A 20,098-nucleotide genomic window follows, 5' to 3' on the forward strand; every position below is an offset into this window, starting at 1 on the left:
ACAAACATACAACTGAATTAGTTAATATAAGTAGTGAATGCCATAATCGATTACCAAAGTTTGTTGGATTATCACTCCACCTTAAGGAAAAAACTATCAAGGCGAAGAGTGTGGATTAATTCTAGCATACTCTCAATTATGACAACTCAATGAGATTGTCAGCAGTAACTATGACATCCACAAGTGTAACACTAACCATATTACAAAAGCACTTAAATCCAAGTGGCGGTTTAATACACACTTAGTGAGCCTCAGATGAGTGAACTCTAAACAGGTAAACAAATAAGATGGCACTTTGTCGACAATTGGTCCTTTGTTTAAAATCTTTAATTTCCTCACCCCATTGTTTGATAAGTTTTTAATCCAAAAGATCATATCTCGATAATGACACAAAGAGGCAAACTTGGAGGAATGAAAAGTTTAAAGTTCAAAATGGGGCCACTGTGAGCTAAAAGAATACTACTGACAATTTTTTGAAACTTCTGAGAGTGTAGCTTGTTCATCGTTCTTAGTGATCAGTTGTGTGAAAAATAACTTATAAAAAACTAGGCATGGGAGCATTGCCCAATATTATACCCGAAATTTAGTTTTGGATCAATGCGGGTCAAATGCGAATTAATTGAAGTCAAAATCGGCGCTGCGTTGCAAAGAAGGTGACGCGCCTAAGTCTGTAGGACGCGTCCACTTTGGGGGAAATGTTCACCAAAATGATCCTTTGGAAAAGAAGATTGAAGACGCGCCTATATAGGTAGGACGCACCCACTTTTTGTGGGAATGTTTATTAAGGATAATTCTGTGGTAAGGAGGTTTGGAAGCACCTACCTAGTGCAGAACGCATCCAGGGAGGTAGGACGCATCCACCATGGTGGAGGTATCTAGCAATTGTGGTCTTTTAGCAATGAAGGTTGGAGCACGCACCTAGAGGCTTAGGACGCGTCCTGTCTCTATGGAATGTTGTGAGAGGTAGTTGCTAGAAAAATAATACAGGTTTCATGAAGGTCAAAACGCGCCCAATATCTTAGGACGCATCCCATGTGTGGTAAATGCATTCTCAAGGGTGAGCTCAGGACAAAGCATGCATGGAAAAGAGCAATGTAGGGTTATTTTTACTAACATATTTGTTGCAGGTACTCTTTAAAAAATTTCCTCCTTGAGACAGTCAAGGAGGGGGATGTCTGTAAAAAGCTAGAAAGCCTCCAGGGGTATGCCTGATGATTGAAAGCCTCCTTCTGTATTCAACGGGTGTCCTCGTTGGGGATGCGGGGATAACTTTGGTGTATGCTTTGAGAACTCTGTTCTTATATTCAATGGGTGTTCTTGTTGGAGAACTTTGGAGTCATCCTGCACTTTGCACCCAAGAGCTTGGGATTACCTGTCCAGCGCGTCCGGCATTTGGGGTGAACTGTGGCTATACCTGCGTCTGTAAATCAAGGGAGATAGCTGTAGCGGAGCGTTATCCTTGCGCACGGAGATGCATTATCCGTGAAGTCCTACGATTGCGGATGAGCCTTGGGCCTTCGCGGTTGGGCCTCATAGTTGGACATTCTTAAAGCTAGTGGAAGTCGGATTCTGGATGGGCTTCTACCGGGCCTAGGAATAAGAAGTCTAAATTCATTAGATTTCTTGTTCCCCAAGAACTACGTCAGGCTTGATCCTTATATAAAGGCTACGTAGGCACATTGAGAGTAGTAAGAAGTTGAGAGCTGATAAGGGAGTCATCACTTACTCTGATCAATCTCAGCCTAAAACAACCACAAACCACTACACACCGCTTGATTTTCCGGCGAAGAACCACCGTCATAGATCTTAATTCCGACGAGAAATCTCAAATTTTGTTGTTACCAGATTTCTTCGTCAACACCCAATTGTCCCTGCATTCTTTGGAAAGGATACTCATTCTTGCTGCATCGCGAAGGGGCAAGCATTTTAGGACGAGGTCAATTAAGTTTCGGGATAAGTTGCTAATTCTATCCACCGCTAAATCTCCGCAATCAAGTCGCCTTGTTCTATCATCATTGGCCATGCTTCTGAGTATAAAAAGAGAAAAGGATCAGAATAAGGAGTATATTATTGATTAATCATAAGTATCCAATACATTCGTAGATTATATTGGTAGAAAATCTAAGCGAACGTTTGCATGCATCATGAGAATCAGAATTGGGAATGGTAAATATAGGTATGGGAAAGAAAATGAACATTGAGTTTCATGTTCCGATTCTCAAATAGCCGGGCACATGGTTAATGAACCAGACACCCCTAAAAGTTGGTTACGTACAATCGAGCTAATTTAAACAAATAACCAAAGTTTAGTTAAAACTAATAATGTGTTCATGTTCATAAGACCCCAGCATAATACACTCACAAACAGACAAACAACTCAGTAATTAAAAAAATTAAATGTCGAAAACATCCTAGAAAACAAGTAGAAATTTATTCGTAATTACACTTGCAAATATTGTATACCTGGTCACGAGGAAAGTGGTATAGACTTAATCGTTATAGCAGTAGTGATATGAGTGAGAGAATGGCTGAACGGAGAAGGTTTTTAAGTAGAAAGTTGTGAGTTAATAAAATGTTTGTTCCCCTATGGTGTTCAAAAAATCCGTCAAATCGTGAATCCGGACCGGACCATGGCAATCCGAACCAAGAAAAACCGAAACCGCTAAAACCGTTTTTAATGGTTCGGTTAATCGGACCGTTTAGGCATAAATGGTTTGATTATGGTTTCCAATAAATTAAAACCGTTTAAAGCAAATCGGACCGTTATATAATAATATATAAAAATTCTAATATATACATATGAGTTATGATTATAAATTATGGTTTTGTGTATGTGAGTGTATATTATATTAAAAACATCTAATTACTTTTTAAATAAAAACTTAGTTAATTGTTAATATGTCGTAGTTATACTCTACTTCATATACTTAATATTATTTAAATAAATTAAAGTATATGAAAGTCATATGTAAACTAAATATTTGTAAAAATATATATCACACACTTATATGTAATATATAATAAATTTTATATTACATTGACTTAAATAACCGTTTAGTTGTAAGTTTAATATAAACAAAACAAAGTAAATGATTACGCTCAAACCGTGGTTCGGAACCGAACTAATCCATTATATTATGGCCTGGTTTGGTTTGGTCTCGACATTTAATTGGTCTGGTTTGGTTTTGAATTTCAAAAATTCATTCTTACTGGTTCGGTTCGAAAAAAACAAGAATCCGGACCAAACCAATCCGTGAACGCCCCTAGTCCCCCTAAAAAAAAAGTTTGTTCCCCTCTCAATAACAATTAAGGTAAATAAAGTTTCAAATATTTGAAAATATTAACAACTCTGGAATGTTTAAAGCTTATTCATTAAGTTCATGGGTTTTTACAGAGAATGAAATTTAAAAAGTTATGGTTGGTCATAGTGTAGAGTAGAATCAACCATTAAACATTAGAAGTTCACATTGACGGCCATAATAATTCATTAAACATGTACAAGTATGCATGGCACAATCCAGAGTTTAAATAACGTAAATTGCCACCTCAACAATTCTCTCACAGGATCTCGATCTCAAGCCTGTGCAAACATTCTTATCTGGAAAAATTGACCTAAAAACTCACGTGCTCTACCACCAGCTAGGCTCGTTATGTGAGATAGACGAGCAGAATTGAGCTATTTTCTCAGACAGTCTCTCTGCTAAATATCTCGCAAACTGTATTCAGTTACAACCACAACCACTTGAATATGTAGATCCACTGATGTTTACCAGTAATCATTACAAGAGCACGCACTCTCTCGGAAGTGGTGGAAACGGTTGGAATCCCTTACAACAATCTCCATTTGGATTAATCCAGATGCAAATTTCATGAAGTTATGACAATCGACACAAATTCTAATGTTCTTCATAATTCTAATAACACTGTCATTGCATTGAGAACGACCGCTATTCATCAAGGCAAATACCAATGCCATCTTTTCACTGTGATGATACAGTTGCTCTTCCTTGTGCTCCTCTTCAACATCATGCAGTGCTAAGCCTGTCTCAGGGACATAACCCACACCTTTTAACCGCTTCACTAGCTCTTCAAGATTCTTTCGAATAGCCTCTCCTTGGGGATGTCTTAAACCTCCAGAGGCGAATTCATGGACTTGATTACCAATCTCAGTCCAGCTTAAACCAGGTTCCTTTTTCACTCCTTGCCCTTTCATCTTCTTTCGTACAAGGCCTGCTTCACCAAAGCTACCGCTTGAGCAATATATGTTTGACATCATAATATATCCTAGAGATCTTTCTGGATCCAATTCCATTAGTTTTGAGGCAGCCATGTTAGCCAGCTCGGTTTTACCATGTTTTCGGCATGCTGCAAGCAAAGTGCTCCACACAACAGAATCAGCTTCCATAGGCATTTCTCTTATAACCTTCTCGGCTTCTGGAATACGACCGGCCCGTCCAAGTATATCAATAATACATGCAAAATGATCGAGTTTGGGAGCCATGCCATACTTAGTTACCATGGCGTCAAAAAATTTTAAACCTTCATCTACCAATCCAGCATGGCTACAAGCCGAGAGGAGGGCTACAAAGGTGGTTGCATCTGGTTGGGCATTCATTTCATCAAAGGTGGACAATGCTTGCTTAGCTTGTCCATGCAAGCCATAAGCCTTCAACATCGAATTCCAAGAAACTGTATCTCGAAAGTTCATCTCATCAAATACTCTCTGGGACTTCACAATCGATCCAGTCCTTGCATATGCATGGATTAAAGAATTCGCTAGTATAGTATCATCATCAAACCCTGCTTTAATTACCTTTGAATGGACAGCTGATGCATGTCGCTCAGTTACTAGGCCAGCACAAGCCTTTAACACAATGGAGTATGTATAACGGTCTGGAGAAAAGCCCTCTTGACAAAATTGTCGAAAAAGAAAGAGAGCTTCTTCTGGATTCCTTTCAGAAAATGTGGTTATTATTCCAGTCCAAGAAACAACATCTCGGTTCCCACTACTATCAAGAAAAAGATTGTAACAGTCAGCAACCGCTCCTCCAAGATTGGAGTAAGCTTTTGTTAAGGCAGTTGTTACTCCAATTTCAGAAATAAATCCAGTTTTTATCGTTAAACAGTGTACTTGAAAACAGCATTGCAACCCCAAACCAATATCATCAGAATCTCTACCCCACAAGGAAGCTATGACACCAAGAAGCGTTGCACGATCAAACTCAACGCCATCATGTCTCATCCCCGAAAATATCCTCAAAGCTTTAACCCAACATCCACTCTTCTGAAAACCTGCAATCATCGCATTCCAAGTAATCAGATTCTTACAATGCATGCCATTAAACACAACCCAAGCCTCAAAATTTTCATCATCATCATTTCCACCATCGACGTAATTATTCCAATACATTGTAATAAGAGCATTTGCAACATAAACATAATCATCAAACGAGGTTTTCAAAGCAAATGCATGTACCTGCCTACCGCGATCACCATCACACACCGTAAGTACACTTGCATAAGCAAACTCCGTAGGAAGACACTCACACGCCATACCCGAAAAAACCCGAAAACAGTCATCACCTCTCCCTTGTTGAGCAAACCCAGAAACCATAGCAGTCCAAGACACAACATTTCTTTCAGACATTTCATCAAACACCTTCTGCGCACATTCCAAACTACCACATTTTGCATACATATTAATCACATGATTACTAGTATACATGTCGTTTGCGCAAAAGGGGTTATGTATAAGCATGTGCTGGTGCAAGGCTTGGCCTTGCTTAAGGCTTCTAGAGTTTGCACAGGCATGAAACAAGGTGGCATAGGCTTGTGGTGAATGGAGTGATTTACAGTTGTGGAACAGAGTGAAGGCTTCTTCGAGATGATGGCGCGTGCAAAGATCACGCAACTTGTTGAGAAAATGTGTGGATTCAGATATGCTGGAAATGCTAGTAGTGTGGAGAGGCCGAAAGTGGCCGGCGGCGCGTGTGATTGGACGCAGTAAGAACATACCAAAACTAACGGCAGTAGATAGGGGTGTACACAACACGACTGTACCGAACAAACTAATTCCAACCGAACTTATTTCTGCCTATCAAACCGATTTTTTTCTAACCCGATAGATATTTGGGTTGAAAAAATGTTAACCCGATTTAATTGGTTGCATATGAGTTTCGATATTTTTAAATCGATCCGATCCAACCCGATTAAAAATATACTTACATGTTAATTTATTAATTTTATAACTGTGAAAATATTCATGCCTAATAGATAGACTCATTTATCTGTAACTTATAACATCAATCCTGAATGTTTAAAGAATATGTCACTATTTTCGTTTATCGAGTTCAATATTTAAAGAATGTTTAAAGGTTAAGTACTGTATTGATCACTCTTTTTTGAATGTTTAAGCCATATGTGACATGGATTATTAATATTTTATTAAACTATTTGCAAGTGTTTTGGACTTTGAAATTTTTCGCTTTATTTTATAATTATTAATATTAGTTTCAAATATTTAGTAAACCGATCAAAATCGAAGTATTACAAATTGGTTTGGTTTACAAATTTAAATGATTCAGTTTGAGTTGAAATTTTGAAAATCCGAATTAATTGGGTTGGATTGATAAATTCTTTTAACCCGCCCAACCCGATCCGTATACATCCCTAGCTAGGGTTACATTAATTCGAAAATTTTGTAATTTAATTTTCAAGTCAAATATGAACTAGTGTAAAGCAGAACTGAGTTAAAAATTTTGTTACTAAACTCGATTTCCTACTTAAATTTTGAACTAAAAAATAAATGTTCTATTCTATTCAATTTATGAGGTTTATGTTTGTAACAAACATTTGTTTGCCATTGATGAAGTCACGAACTGCTAGTATTAAAACAACAATATTTACGGACCATTAAAATTGTCCGCCATAAGGGTTAATTATAATTTTACCCCCTACGCGGACCGCGAACATTATATATATATACTTTTCACTTCTAACACAAAACACAGCAGAGACCAAGAGAAAAAAAAGAGAGAAGCTAATAATTCCAATTCTAACCCATTTCAATTATCAACTCTTCCTTCCGCCCCCTCTGTTTATTTCAATTCTAGTCGTTCTTGATTTCATCCAATGATCAAAAAAACGTTTATTGCAAACACAATTTATATTGCGACAGACCGCCCCCTTTATTTATTTATTTTTTGGATTGAGTTTAATTCATTCATTAATAACGTATTTTTTGTGAAGTCTTAGATTTGGAAATATTTATTTTTAAATTCGATTTACATTGTTAAAAACAAATTGTGAGGAAACATTTCTATACTATTTTACAAAAGATGACATATTGATATTTTTGGTGTTCGGTCATTTATTAATCAAAATTCCATTTAGTAAAAATTTCTATTCAAATAAAATTAATCATACACGAATTATTATACGCTACCCTAACAATTTGAGGGTTTTTTAATTACTATCTGTACATGCAGAGCCGCAGACAGACGTATAAAGTGTAAAACAGCGAAGTAGTAACGAACAACTGCGGTGATTAGAGGAAAAAAGTTAAATCTTATTTTCTTGATAATTTATGTACTGATGTGTAAAAATGAATATACATACTAAACATACATAAACTAAATTAAAAAAAGGAACCAATTGTATAACTCCATTCTCCACAATACAAAATCTATAACAAAAGCAAACTTGGGGTCCTAAGAAGCTGTATTTCCATCATTTTGATGCTGCAAGCTCTTCATATTAGTTATTTGTCACATATACTCTGCACCACAATCAGCTAAGCTAAGCTTCTGTGTATATAGGATATAGATGAGCCGGCTTGTAGAGTTGTAGTTAATGGCCACGCCCACGATGGCTAGGCCCCGAGTAAGCTCTCTCCAATAGCAACCCCAAAAAACACGAAGATGAAGACGACGACGAGGAATCATTAGCAATTGGCCGCGAACTTTCCACACTAGAGATCAAACTAAAGAAGATTACGACGGACATGGCATTGAAAGCCAACACTAGTAGAGAATTAGAAGAGGATGCCATTATTTGTGAATACGACCGTGTTAACTATAAAGTGTTTAGAGTGACTTGTTACTTAACAGAATATCGAGTATTAAATATCTTTGTGGGAGAGGAAAAAAAGGAGTGTGAGGGTTTTGAAGATTGTGGTTGTAATGGAATAGGTATACATTGGTAGCTAGAGGGGGGTGGTTATATATATACAGATATAGGAGACTTGGAAAGGAGGCAGCTGGCAGGTGTTTGGTTGAACAAGTTAAGAGGAGCGAGGGAGCATGTTTGTTTGACATTTCTGGGGTAGGCTACCACGAGGAAAGGAGTTCTCATTTGTATTAAACATTTATTTTAATTATTTTGAATAGTTTTTGTGTCTCAAACGTGTAGCTCAAGAACTCACCCTGGGAATATTTTTCAAAGTCAATAATATATTGGTCTAAATGCTGTAGCAAAATCAACCTACTACATATTTATGCTTGTTAGGAAAGAACACATCACCGGTCTTTTTTTGTATGTTTGTAATTGTAGTTATCACCGGAGTAAATCTGTTTTAAATTAATCTGAAAAGCCATAGATTGGTCAGTGCCTAGATTTGCTAGCACACCTGTGTTAGTATATTGACTTCTGTCTTGATGTTTAGGATTAGACAGTTTATTTTTTCAATATTTTTAAAATCTTCATTATTCAATTTCTCGTGATCTGCATTTTTCTAAACCCGCTATTTTTTGCACGGTGCTTTCCTATACAGGTACATCTAGTTATTCTTACTATGTGTACATATTTCTTATTAGAAAATTATTCAGCTTTAATATATATTCCAAAATCAGTTTTCAAAACCATTCACAAATATTAATTTATACTAATATTTTTCTTGATATGAGAGCAACATTTATACATATATACTCATAAATTAAACTATCATAAAATATCACTTCAAATTATTTGGGAGAAATTTTAAGAACGAATTCGGCTAACTAGCATTATTATTTACATATACATACATATATATGTCATGTGTGTCATAATTATATATAAAAAAAGTTATAGTGCTTCGTGAACATAAGTAACTTCAACATTTGTTCTCAAAATAAAATAGAGAGAAAATATTTGAAGTGCCTCATTTTTTGTGTACAACTGTCTAAAATATTTTTTCGGTCGATAAGTTTCACCTAAATTAACCATTAATTACGATGATATGACCGATTTTATTTTTTTTTGTTAACTTCCGTAAAATAAACACACATGCATGTGTGAATTTTCATATTCATAAAACTTGATTAAGTGTTATTGCAATATATATTGGCCATGTATTCACATTTCCCAAATCCGTATTGTTTAGTAGAATTAAAAAAGTATATATGCAAATACGTATATATATATATAGTGGGTATTTAAGGAGGCTATTAACACTTCTAAGTATTTTTTATTTCGTGAGAAAAAAGTGAATATCTTGGTAGTAGAAAATGCATGACATTTTGAAATTTTCTACATATATCTTGACCTAGAGTTAAAATAATTATTTTTATATTAAATCTTTGTGAATAAAATGTTTAAAAAATTCAAATAGAATTTAAAATTAGCAGTAAGAGTTAAAACAGTTTAGTATTCAAGAAGTGTAATTAAAACTAAAAACTAATTTAATTAACACCGAACAATTACAAATCACAGCACGGATCACAATTTAATGTTTGTAGCAAATTGTAAGACAGATATTTGATTCAGCTAATATAAGACTTCGATGTCAAAAACAAAAGCTAATACAATAAGACTTTGGTATATATGACTGTCAAACTCATGGATTAAAATAAGTACATAATAAACAATTTAAATTTGCGCAGCACTGGTATGCTGCTTAGTCAATCAAAAACTGTAGATGAGAGACCACGTTACTCCATCATCACATTCGTAGTTTAGCCCCTAATCTCGTTCACAAGTGTGTGCGCGTGTGTCTGCATAAAATTTCATGCACAAAATAATATTATTTCGCATTCAGATTGTATAAATTCATGACCGGTCCTAAATATTTGAATACCCTGAAAATATTATAAAAATGATGCCCCTCTTTTAAGGTTGTTAAGAAATTCTTTTTTGTTATTAAACGATTTTAGTTATAAGTAACAGTAAAATTATATAATTACCTTAATTATTGGAATGGTCATGAAAATACATGGAATAAGATGTATATAAATAAAATTATGTTTATGTATACTATTTGTATGTAAAAAGTTTGATATCTTTTATCGATGTGGTGTCCTAAATATTTGTTTTAATCGTCTTATTCAAGAACCAATATGCATAAATTGTTATAATCCGAAAAAGTGTCAAGAAAATACTACTGTTTTGCTAAGATTTTGGTTAGCTCCTTTATGTTAGATGACATTTTCAAACAATGTAGTTTCATAAAGTCAATCTAAGGGTGCGAATTTAATTCGTTTGAAGGTCTTTTTTTGCCAATTTTAAACTATTTTTGTACAAAATGATCGAGAAAGGCAAACATAGCTGCTCCTAACTTCAAATACAATGATGCATGTAACTTGATTTTCCTCCCCAGTTCACATACCATTTTTGCCCACACATGTTTATATTATATTAATAATAAAGATTTACGGCAACACGCAGTGTAAGATTCTGCACATTTTACATGTCATTCTATTACTCTCCTATTCCGTTTGGTATTACTGTTGCAGGACAGCTACAACAGTCTGGTATCTGGTAAATTTTAAAATTCGCTGTCTGGAGAAACACTTTTGATCTAAAAGTTTTGTTAGTAAAGTTATGTCCTCTTGTTTTTGGAAAAAAACTGTTTTTAAATTTTACAAAGCTATAAGTTTTATAATCAAACATTCTCAAAAACATTATTTTTACATATTATATCTCAAAATATGCATAAATTAAAAAAAATTACCAAACAATCATCTAATTTTCCTAACATCACTTTTTCCACCGGCATTTTTTCTCACAGAATAGCAGTTTTTAACAGTACTCCCAAATGGAGCCTAAGAGCAAAACACAAATACTCGAAAATTAATTCTAAAAATTTAAAAAATATGAGCACTTTTTTGTCAAATATTTTCTTGTAATGAATTAAATTTATTTTAATATAAATCTCAGCAATTAAATTTCGTCATATACGTTATTTTGAGAATTTTTGGTAGTGTGTATCATTATTTCAAGGTGGATGAAGATTTGAAAATATTAAATTAGAAAACAGAATAAATTTGACTTTGATGAAGTTTGTTCAACAAATAAAACAGGAAAAGAAGAAATGGTCCGGTCTTGAAGCCGCATATAATTCAAGTCAATTTGATAAAAATGGGTTCAAGTGCGTTCAACAACATGCCCAACAGGCAAAGTTGTGCATTCCTGGGTCACTATCAGGATATCCTTTTGGGACCACTACCAGAGACTCCTTATCAACAGCTCCTTTAATCCATTGCTTACTTGGACCTTGGATCTGAATTCAAAACTTGAGCAGCCCATGGGCCTTGTCTCCAAAAATCCTGCAGGGAGGGATCGCATTCTTAGTCAAACAAACAATAATATCATGACCACAAATTCTTGTAAAAAAATCATGACTAGTATTGTAAAATATTAGCTATAACAGTATTATATCGAACCTCTGTAGAAAGTAAATAGAGCAGATAGAGAGATAAAGAGAGCTGAGCAACGAGAGAAAGAAGCAAGATGCTTGGGGTGTGTTATGTCCATTACCAGATGAAGGTATTTATAGGTAGGAGAGTAAACAAGAGAATTAAATGCATTGCACCAATTCCTTTGCATGCCTAACTTTACTATTCTTTTAGATCAAGTCCAATGCAAGATGCAAAATAACTATAGTTATTGTTATAATTTGACACCAAAAAGTGTCTTTTGATGCTAAAATAAAACTTCAACTCCAATGCTAGATGCATTTGGAAACTAAATATTTTCTATTTTACCTAAATTTTGTCACTTTCCCCTAAGTTTCATTTAAAGCACAACAACATTCATCTCATTTGTAGTAGTTTCATGTTGTGGCTAGATGCATAAATGTATCATTGGTTTCAAATTTAGAACCAAAGATGCATATATGCATATTTGCATCCGAGTATAGAACTCCTTTGGAGTTGAAATTTTTGACATCTGGTTTCAAATTATAGAAATGACACCACTTATAGTATTGACTATAATGTCAATCTAATATAACACTCCCCTTTGATTGTCATTATAATATGGATCATAGATCGCCTCGTTAAAACCTTGTTAAAGTAAAACCTAGTGGGATAAAAACTTTGACGAGTAAAAAGAGTAAAATCTTCCTCTGAAAAACTAATCATTCTCTGAATTTTGTTGTAACAAATCCTTGAGTCGACGTATTCCAATGTTATGTCGTAATTTCCTAAATGTTGAATTCAGTAATGATTTCGTTAATAAATCTACAAGATTGTCAAATGATCGAATTTATTGTACATCAATTTCACCATTCTTTTGAAGTTTATGAGTGTAGAAGAATCTTGGTGAAATATGTTTCGTTATGTCTCCCTTGATATATCCTTCCTTGAGTTGATCAATGCATGCAGTGTTGTCCTCAAACATGATAGTAGGACTTCTTGTGATGTCCGATAATCCACATGATTCTTGAATATTCTTTATGATAGACCGCAACCAAACACATTCTCTACTGGCTACATGAATTACAATGAGTTTCGAGTGATTTGTTAAGGTTTCTACTATAGTTTGCTTCGTGGATTTCCAGGAAATGGCTGCACCGCAATATGTAAATACATTTCCAGTTTGTGATTTGCCAAAATGAAGATCTGACAAATATCCAGCATCTGCATATCCAATCAACTGAGATGTTGAGTTTTTCGAGAAGAATAACCCAAAATCAATTGTTCCACGAAGATAACGAAATATATGATTGATCCCATTCCAATGTCTGTCCATCGGAGCAGAGCTAAATCTAGCCAATAAATTCACAGCAAATGCAATATCTGGCCTTGTATTATTTGCAAAATATATAAGTGCACCAATTGCTTCAAGATATGGAATTTCAGGACCAAGAACCTCTTCACATCGTCTCGTGGTCGAAATGGATCTTTACCAGGTTCTAAAGATCTAACCATAATTGGAGTAGTCAATGGATGAGATTTATCCATGTAAAATCTGTTCAAAACTTTTTCTATATATGTAGATTGGTGGAGGAAAATTCCTGATGACAAGTGCTCGACTTGTATACCAAGGCAATATTTTATCCTTCCAAGATCTTTCATTTCAAACTCTGTCTTTAGATATATGATAGCTTCATCAACCTCTGTAATTGTTCCTACAAGGTTTAAATCATCCACATATACAACAATAATCACAAAACCATATTGTGATTTTTTGATAAAAACACATGGAGAAATTTGATTACTAATATACCCATTCTTTTGTAAATAACGACTAAGTCTGGTATACCACATACGACTAGATTGTTTCAGTCTATACAATGATTGTTGAAGTTTAATTGAGTATATTTAATGAGGTTTCTTGAACTTATCCATTTTTAACCCTTCTGGGATTTTCATAAATTTTTTACTATAAAGTGAACCATACATGTATGCAGTAACGACGTCCATAAGACGTGTTTCCAATTTTTCTTTAAATGCTATACCTAATATAAAACAAAAAGTAATTCCATCCATCACTGGCGAGTATGTCTCTTGATAATCAATATCAGGCCTTTGAGAAAACCCTTGTGCTACAAGTCGGGCTTTATATCTCATAATTTCATTCTTTTCATTTCGTTTTCTTATGAATACCCATTTATTCCCAACAGGATTCACACCAATTGGTTTTTGGGCAACAGGTCCAAATACTTCTTTGTTACGCAATGAATTTAATTCTATTTGGATTGAGTTTTTCTATTTTGGCCAGTCTTTTCTTAGACGACATTCATCCACACTTTATGGTTCAGGATCAGAATTTATGTCTACATCCAATGATGCAGAATAAAGAAATACATCATCAATTATGACTTTACTTAGATCCCATAATTTCATATCATGCACATAATTTATTGAAATTTCATGATTGTTTAATCCCGTATATTCAGGGACCGGAATCTCTTCAAGAGATAATACCACTTCAGGGATATTTGCTTCTTATGGAGCATGTGCCACTTCAGGGGCAATATTCTTTATTTTTCTTTTTCGTGGTGCAACATCTTTTGCACCGACCGGTCTACCACGCTTCAGGCGTGGCTTTGATTCTGTAACCAATTCTTTTGTATCTGATTTTTTGAATTGGTATCTCTATCTTAGCTGGAGTGTTTACTGCAGTTATATGAGATTTAGTTATATTTCTAGAATCGTTAAATGCGTCAGGCATTTGGTTTGTGATATTTTGCATATGGATAATTCTTTTAACTTCAAGTTCGCACTGACTGGTACGTGGATCTAAAAAATATAGTCCTGATGCATTTCATGTTATTTCAGGATTAACTTTATTCGAATGTTTATCGCCCCCTAAGGTAGGAAACATAAACTCGTCAAAATGACAATCTGCATATCTTGCGGTAAATAAACCTCCAGTTAGAGTCTCCAGATATCTAATTATAGATGTGGAATCAAAACCAACGTAGATACCTACTCTTCTTTGAGCTCTCATATTTGATCTTTGTGGTGGAGCAATCAATACATATACAAGACTTCCAAAAATTTTAAAGTGAGAAATAGTAGGAACTTGACCAAGTACCGGTTGAGCAGAGAATGTTGCTTATAGGAAGTTGGTCTAATCCTAATAATATTAGCAGCATGAAGTATTGCGTGACCCCAAATAGATGTAGGTAATTTTGCTTTCAACAACAGCGATCTTGCAATAAGTTGGAGTCTTTTGATAAAAGACTCGGTTAACCCATTTTATGTATGTACATGAGGAACTGTTGTTCAACTGAGATTCCTACAGACATGCAATAGTCGACAAAGGTTACATATGTGAATTCACCGGCATTATCTAAATAAATTGACTTAATGCAATGATCTGGGAATTGAGCTCGTAATTTGATTATTTGGGCAAGTAATTTTACAAAAATATCATTACGAGTTGAGAGAAGACAAACATGAGACCATCTAGTTGAGGCATCGATTAATACCATGAAGTACCTAAATAGGCCAGATGATGGGTGTATAGGTCCACATATGTCACCTTGGATCCTGTTAGGAATATATGTGCATTAGTTTGATGATATGTTTAACAAAACACTTAAGTAGAAATTTAGTGTCTGTAGCCTCAACGGATAAGACCACTTTGGCTATCCGTTGATGGTGTAGCTTTACTTAGAAATAAGTCTAGTATTGTAGCATATTTCAGTCTCTGTATTTAAAATTGTAATTCTTAGAAGTTGAGAGAAACTATGAGTCATGTTGACTACTAGATGATATGCAGATAGGAAGGCCAATTGTAAATATTTCATGCCTTGTAATTTTGTATAAATGAAGTGGTATCAACGGATGACTTAAAAGACCTTCAACGGATGAGAAGCTAAGCTTCAACGGATGTCTCTAAAGCTTCAACGGATAACATCCTTCAACGGATGAGAGCATCAACGGATGAAAGCTTCAACGGATAACATCCTTCAACGGATGAAGTCATCAACGGATGAAAGCTTCAACGGATGTTCTGCTAATCAGCCGTTGATAAGTGGTAGTTGTACCTACAAGCAGAGGCACGTGGGTTGACAGAGAAAACTGAGATGTGGTAGCCGAATTTCAGGATCAACAGAAAAAGCAGCCGTTCTTCTTTTGTACAAAGTTGCAATAGTCAACAAAGTACTTGAGTGAACAGGAAAAGAAGCAAGTGAAGAACTTATTTTACTATTGTAATTTTATATTGTTTTTCACTTGTACACTTGGTAATATATATGAACCAAGAAGAAGCTAGTAATTAGAGAGATTTTTCCAGAGCTGTTAAGAAATATCTTGAGAGAAAATTCATCTAGTTTGTACTAGGATGCAGCTGTGATCAACATTGTTGAACACAGATTTTCTAATACACCATCTCTGGTGGAACAACAAATCCACCAGAAAAGTTTTTAAGGTCTGTTGTGTTCTTTACATTTGTGCTTGAATATATATCTGTCTGTATTAGCTTAAAGCAATTCACACACTTGTTCTTCTTGAACACACAACTTTATAAACTGCTCAAAACTTGAAAAAGTTTTGAGATTTACATTCAACCCCCCTTCTGTAAATCTCATTGTTAGTCTTCTAGGAATAACAATTGGTATCAGAGCAGGCTCTTGACACACAAAGAGTTTAAAGATCTTGGAATCTAACAAAGATGAGTAAGAAGGATATTGGAGTAAAGATCCCAGTTCTTGACAAAGACAGTTATCACCACTGGAAGGTGAAAATGCACCTTCATCTACTCTCCCAAGATGAAGGTTATGTAAACTGCATTGAGAATGGTCCTCACATTCCCCACAAAGTAGCCACAGTTGCTACGGCCACAATTGCTGTTGGTCAATCCATTCCAAAACCTAGAGCAGAATGGACAATGGAAGACACAGAAGAAGTCCACAAGGATAAGAAGGCTATGAACATTTTGTTTAATGGTCTTGACAAGGATATGTTTGATAATGTGATAAATTGTTCAACTGCCAAAGAGGTTTGGGACACAGTTCAGCTGCTGTGTGAAGGTACAGAACAAGTAAGAGAGAACAAAATGCAGCTTCTCATTCAACAGTATGAGCACTTTCATTTTGAAGAAAATGAATCTTTAAATGACACATTCAATAGATTCCAAAAACTGTTGAATGGACTGAAGCTGTATGGTAGAGTGTACCAGGTGAAGGATTCAAATCTTAAATTTTTGAGATCCTTACCAAAGGAATGGAAACCCATGACTGTTTCCTTAAGAAACTCTCAAGATTATAAGGACTTTACTCTTGAAAGATTATATGGAATCTTGAAGACTTATGAACTAGAGTTGGAACAGGATGAGGTATTGGAGAGGGGGAGAAAGAAAGGAGGTTCAGTTGCATTGGTAGCTGAAAATGAGAAAGAATGCAGAAAAGAAACTGTGAGATCTACATCAAGCTCCAAAGATGGTGTAAGAAATCCAGAATCAGACAAGGGTAAAGGGCAAGTTGCTGAAAATGAAGACAACTCCAGTCAAGATGACTCTGATGGTATTGATGAGCATCTTGCATTTCTGTCCAGGAGATTTGCAAAGATGAAGTTCAGGAAAAACACTAGAGCCACTAAACCCCATAAGAACATGGTGGACAAATCCAAGTTCAAGTGTTTTAATTGTGGTATGAGTGGACACTTTGCAAGTGAGTGCAGAAAGCCAACCTCTGAAAAGAAGAAGTTTGATCAAGTAGATTACAAAAAGAAATATTTTGATCTGCTCAAACAGAAGGAAAGGGCTTTCATTACTCAAGAAAGAGACTGGGCAGCTGATGGAGAAGAAGAGGATGAAGACATGGAATATGTTAACTTGGCTCTCATGGCTGATTCTGAGGAGAATGAAGTTAGTTCATCAAGCAACCAGGTAATTACTACTGATATAACACAGCTTACTAAAGAAGAGTGCAATGATGCTTTTAATGACATGTCTACTGAACTGTATCATTTGCGTGTATCTCTTAAATCTCTTGCTAAAGAAAATAGTAGGATTAAAGAGAACAATCTGTTTTTAAGTAATAGAAATGCTGTGTTAGAAGATAAGTTAATTGACCTAGAAAAGACTAAGCTGCATTGTGTATCTGTTGAAAATGAACTAGCTGAATCTATTAAGAAAGTAGAAATACTTTCCAATCAATTAGAGAAAGAGCAAGAGGTGATTAAAGCCTGGAAAACATCTAGGGATGTAAGTGCTCAAATTGCCAAAGTCCAAGGAATTGAATCATTCTGTGAAACTGCCTGGGATAAAAATAAAAAGAAACTGGAATTAATTGATGGACTGTCAACGGATGTGGAATCAACGGATGATGAAAGTTATCCGTTGAAGGAAGAAAAGGAACATCCGTTGAAGGCTCCTCAATTAAAACAGGCAGATGTTTCTAAAAGAGAAAATCTAAAGAAACTCAACAAAAAGTTTGGTTCAACTTCAAAGAACTTTGTCAGAGAAGGAGCAAGCACATCCAAAGATGTCAGAAAGGTGAATGTAGGGCACATGACCTTAGAACAGTTAAACAATAGGCTCAAGATGGTTGAGGATAAAAAGGAATCCAAAAGGAAATCCAACAGAAATGGGAAGGTAGGAGTTAACAAACATAACAATTACACACCTGACAAGTATGCTCCTAGAAAAAGCTGTGTGCATTGTAGTAGTGTTAATCATCTATCTGCTAACTGTAAATCTATTAAGAAAACTCCCATAACTGTACCCTCTTCCATGCCTAACATGTCTGTATCACCTCTACATGCTCTGCCTGTTATGTCTCAACAAAATCCTTATGCACATTTTGCAAACATGCCATATTTTAACAATTCTTATCTTGCTGCATTCAGTATGCCTCAATTGCCATACAATATGCCAATGTGGAATAACATGTATGCACAATCCATGCCTAATAATACTATAAATGTGCTGGATAATGTTGTGACTAACCCTACACCTCAACCAACCACATCTAAGACCAAGGTTGACTCAAACTCACCTAAGTCTAAAGATGCAGGAGGAATGAAGTCTAGGAGAAAGGCTAACAAGAATGGACCCAAGGAAACTTGGGTACCAAAATCAAATTGATTGATTTTGTGGTGTGCAGGAAAATAGAAGAAATCTATGGTACTTGGACAGTGGCTGTTCAAGACACATGACTGGAGATTTCTCCCTGCTCACAGAGTTTAAAGAGAGAGCTGGCCCCAGCATAACCTTTGGAGATGACAGCAAAGGGTTTACTATGGGATATGGCTTGATTTCAACAAGGAATGTCATCATTGAAGAAGTTGCATTAGTTGATGGTCTCAAGCACAACTTACTGAGTATCAGTCAACTATGTGATAGAGGGAATACAGTTTCCTTCAATTCTGAAGCCTGTGTTGTCACTAGTAAGAAAGACAACAAAGTGGTTCTAACTGGAGTTAGAAAAGGAAATGTGTACTTAGCTGACTTCAACTCTACAGATGCAGAATCTATTACTTGTCTTTTCAGCAAAGCAAGTTCAGTTGAGAGTTGGCTATGGCACAAGAAGCTATCCCATTTGAATTTCAAGACAATGAATGAACTAGTCAAAAAGGACTTAGTAAGAGGAATTCCTCTTGTTGAATTCTCAAGGGATGGTCTGTGTGATGCTTGTCAGAAAGGCAAACAAAGGAAAGCATCATTTCAGAAGAAGCTTGAAACAACAATTGATGAACCATTACAGCTGCTACATATGGATTTGTTTGGACCAGTCAATGTATTGTCAATAGCAAGAAAAAGATATTGCCTAGTGATTGTAGATGATTTCTCAAAGTTCTCATGGGTCTATTTTCTTGGATCAAAGGATGAGGCAAGTGAAATCATTATCAATCACATCAGGCAAGTCAATAATCATCCTGACTTGAAAGTAAGAAACATCAGGAGTGACAATGGAACTGAGTTCAAGAATTTGACATTAAGGCTGTTCTGTGAAGAAAATGGAATCATGCATGAGTTCTCAGCTCCAAGAACACCTCAGCAAAATGGGGTAGTTGAAAGAAAGAACAGATCTTTAATTGAGGCTGCCAGAACAATGCTTGAAGAATCAAAGTTACCAACATATTTTTGGGCTGAAGCTGTTAATTGTGCCTGTTTCACTCAAAATATTTCTCTGATCAATCAAGCTAAAGGCATGACTCCTTATCAGTTGTTCAAGAAAAGAAAACCAACTCTAAACTTTCTTCATGTCTTTGGATGTAAATGTTTTATACTAAGGAATCAATCTGACCATAAAGGGAAGTTTGATGCAAAGGCTGATGAAGGAATATTTGTTGGTTATTCAGCTGGAAAATCTTATAGGGTCTACAATCTAAGAACCAACATTGTTATGGAATCTGTGCATGTTGTGTTTGATGATAAAAAGATTGATGGACTAACAGATGAGGAACATTATGAGAGACTCAAATTTGACAATATTGAAATATAT

The 20,098-nt window shown here is 35.3% G+C and overlaps 2 protein-coding genes across 2 annotated transcripts; both read right to left on the minus strand.

Moving 5' to 3' along the window:
* Positions 1-3,435: 3,435 nt before the first annotated feature.
* On the minus strand, positions 3,436-6,056 carry LOC141663757 (pentatricopeptide repeat-containing protein At1g71420-like). The gene has a single exon (XM_074469568.1). The coding sequence runs from the start codon at positions 6,011-6,013 to the stop codon at positions 3,767-3,769; it is 2,247 nt and encodes a 748-aa protein (XP_074325669.1). The 5' UTR covers positions 6,014-6,056; the 3' UTR covers positions 3,436-3,766.
* A 6,406-nt stretch (positions 6,057-12,462) lies between these two features.
* On the minus strand, positions 12,463-13,160 carry LOC141666037 (secreted RxLR effector protein 161-like). The gene is made up of 2 exons (XM_074472024.1): positions 13,069-13,160; positions 12,463-12,964 (listed from the first exon to the last, which is right to left on the minus strand). Exons 1-2 carry the CDS (start codon positions 13,158-13,160, stop codon positions 12,463-12,465), a joined length of 594 nt encoding a protein of 197 aa, XP_074328125.1.
* Between the last annotated feature and the right edge of the window lie 6,938 nt (positions 13,161-20,098).

The sequence above is a fragment of the Apium graveolens genome, chromosome 6 (genome assembly GCF_009905375.1).
Source record: "Apium graveolens cultivar Ventura chromosome 6, ASM990537v1, whole genome shotgun sequence".
Classification (NCBI taxonomy): Eukaryota; Viridiplantae; Streptophyta; class Magnoliopsida; order Apiales; family Apiaceae; genus Apium; species Apium graveolens.

What these genes read in the sequence shown, in the direction of transcription:
- LOC141663757 (XM_074469568.1), bottom strand. Translation starts at nt 6,013, where the DNA reads ATGTTCTTACTGCGTCCAATCACACGCGCCGCCGGCCACTTTCGGCCT.
- LOC141666037 (XM_074472024.1), bottom strand. Translation starts at nt 13,160, where the DNA reads ATGGATAAATCTCATCCATTGACTACTCCAATTATGGTTAGATCTTTA. An exon ending in CCACGAGACGATGTGAAGAG is followed by an intron (nt 12,965 to 13,068) that starts GTTCTTGGTCCT and finishes TTTATTGGCTAG; the next exon opens with ATTTAGCTCTGCTCCGATGG.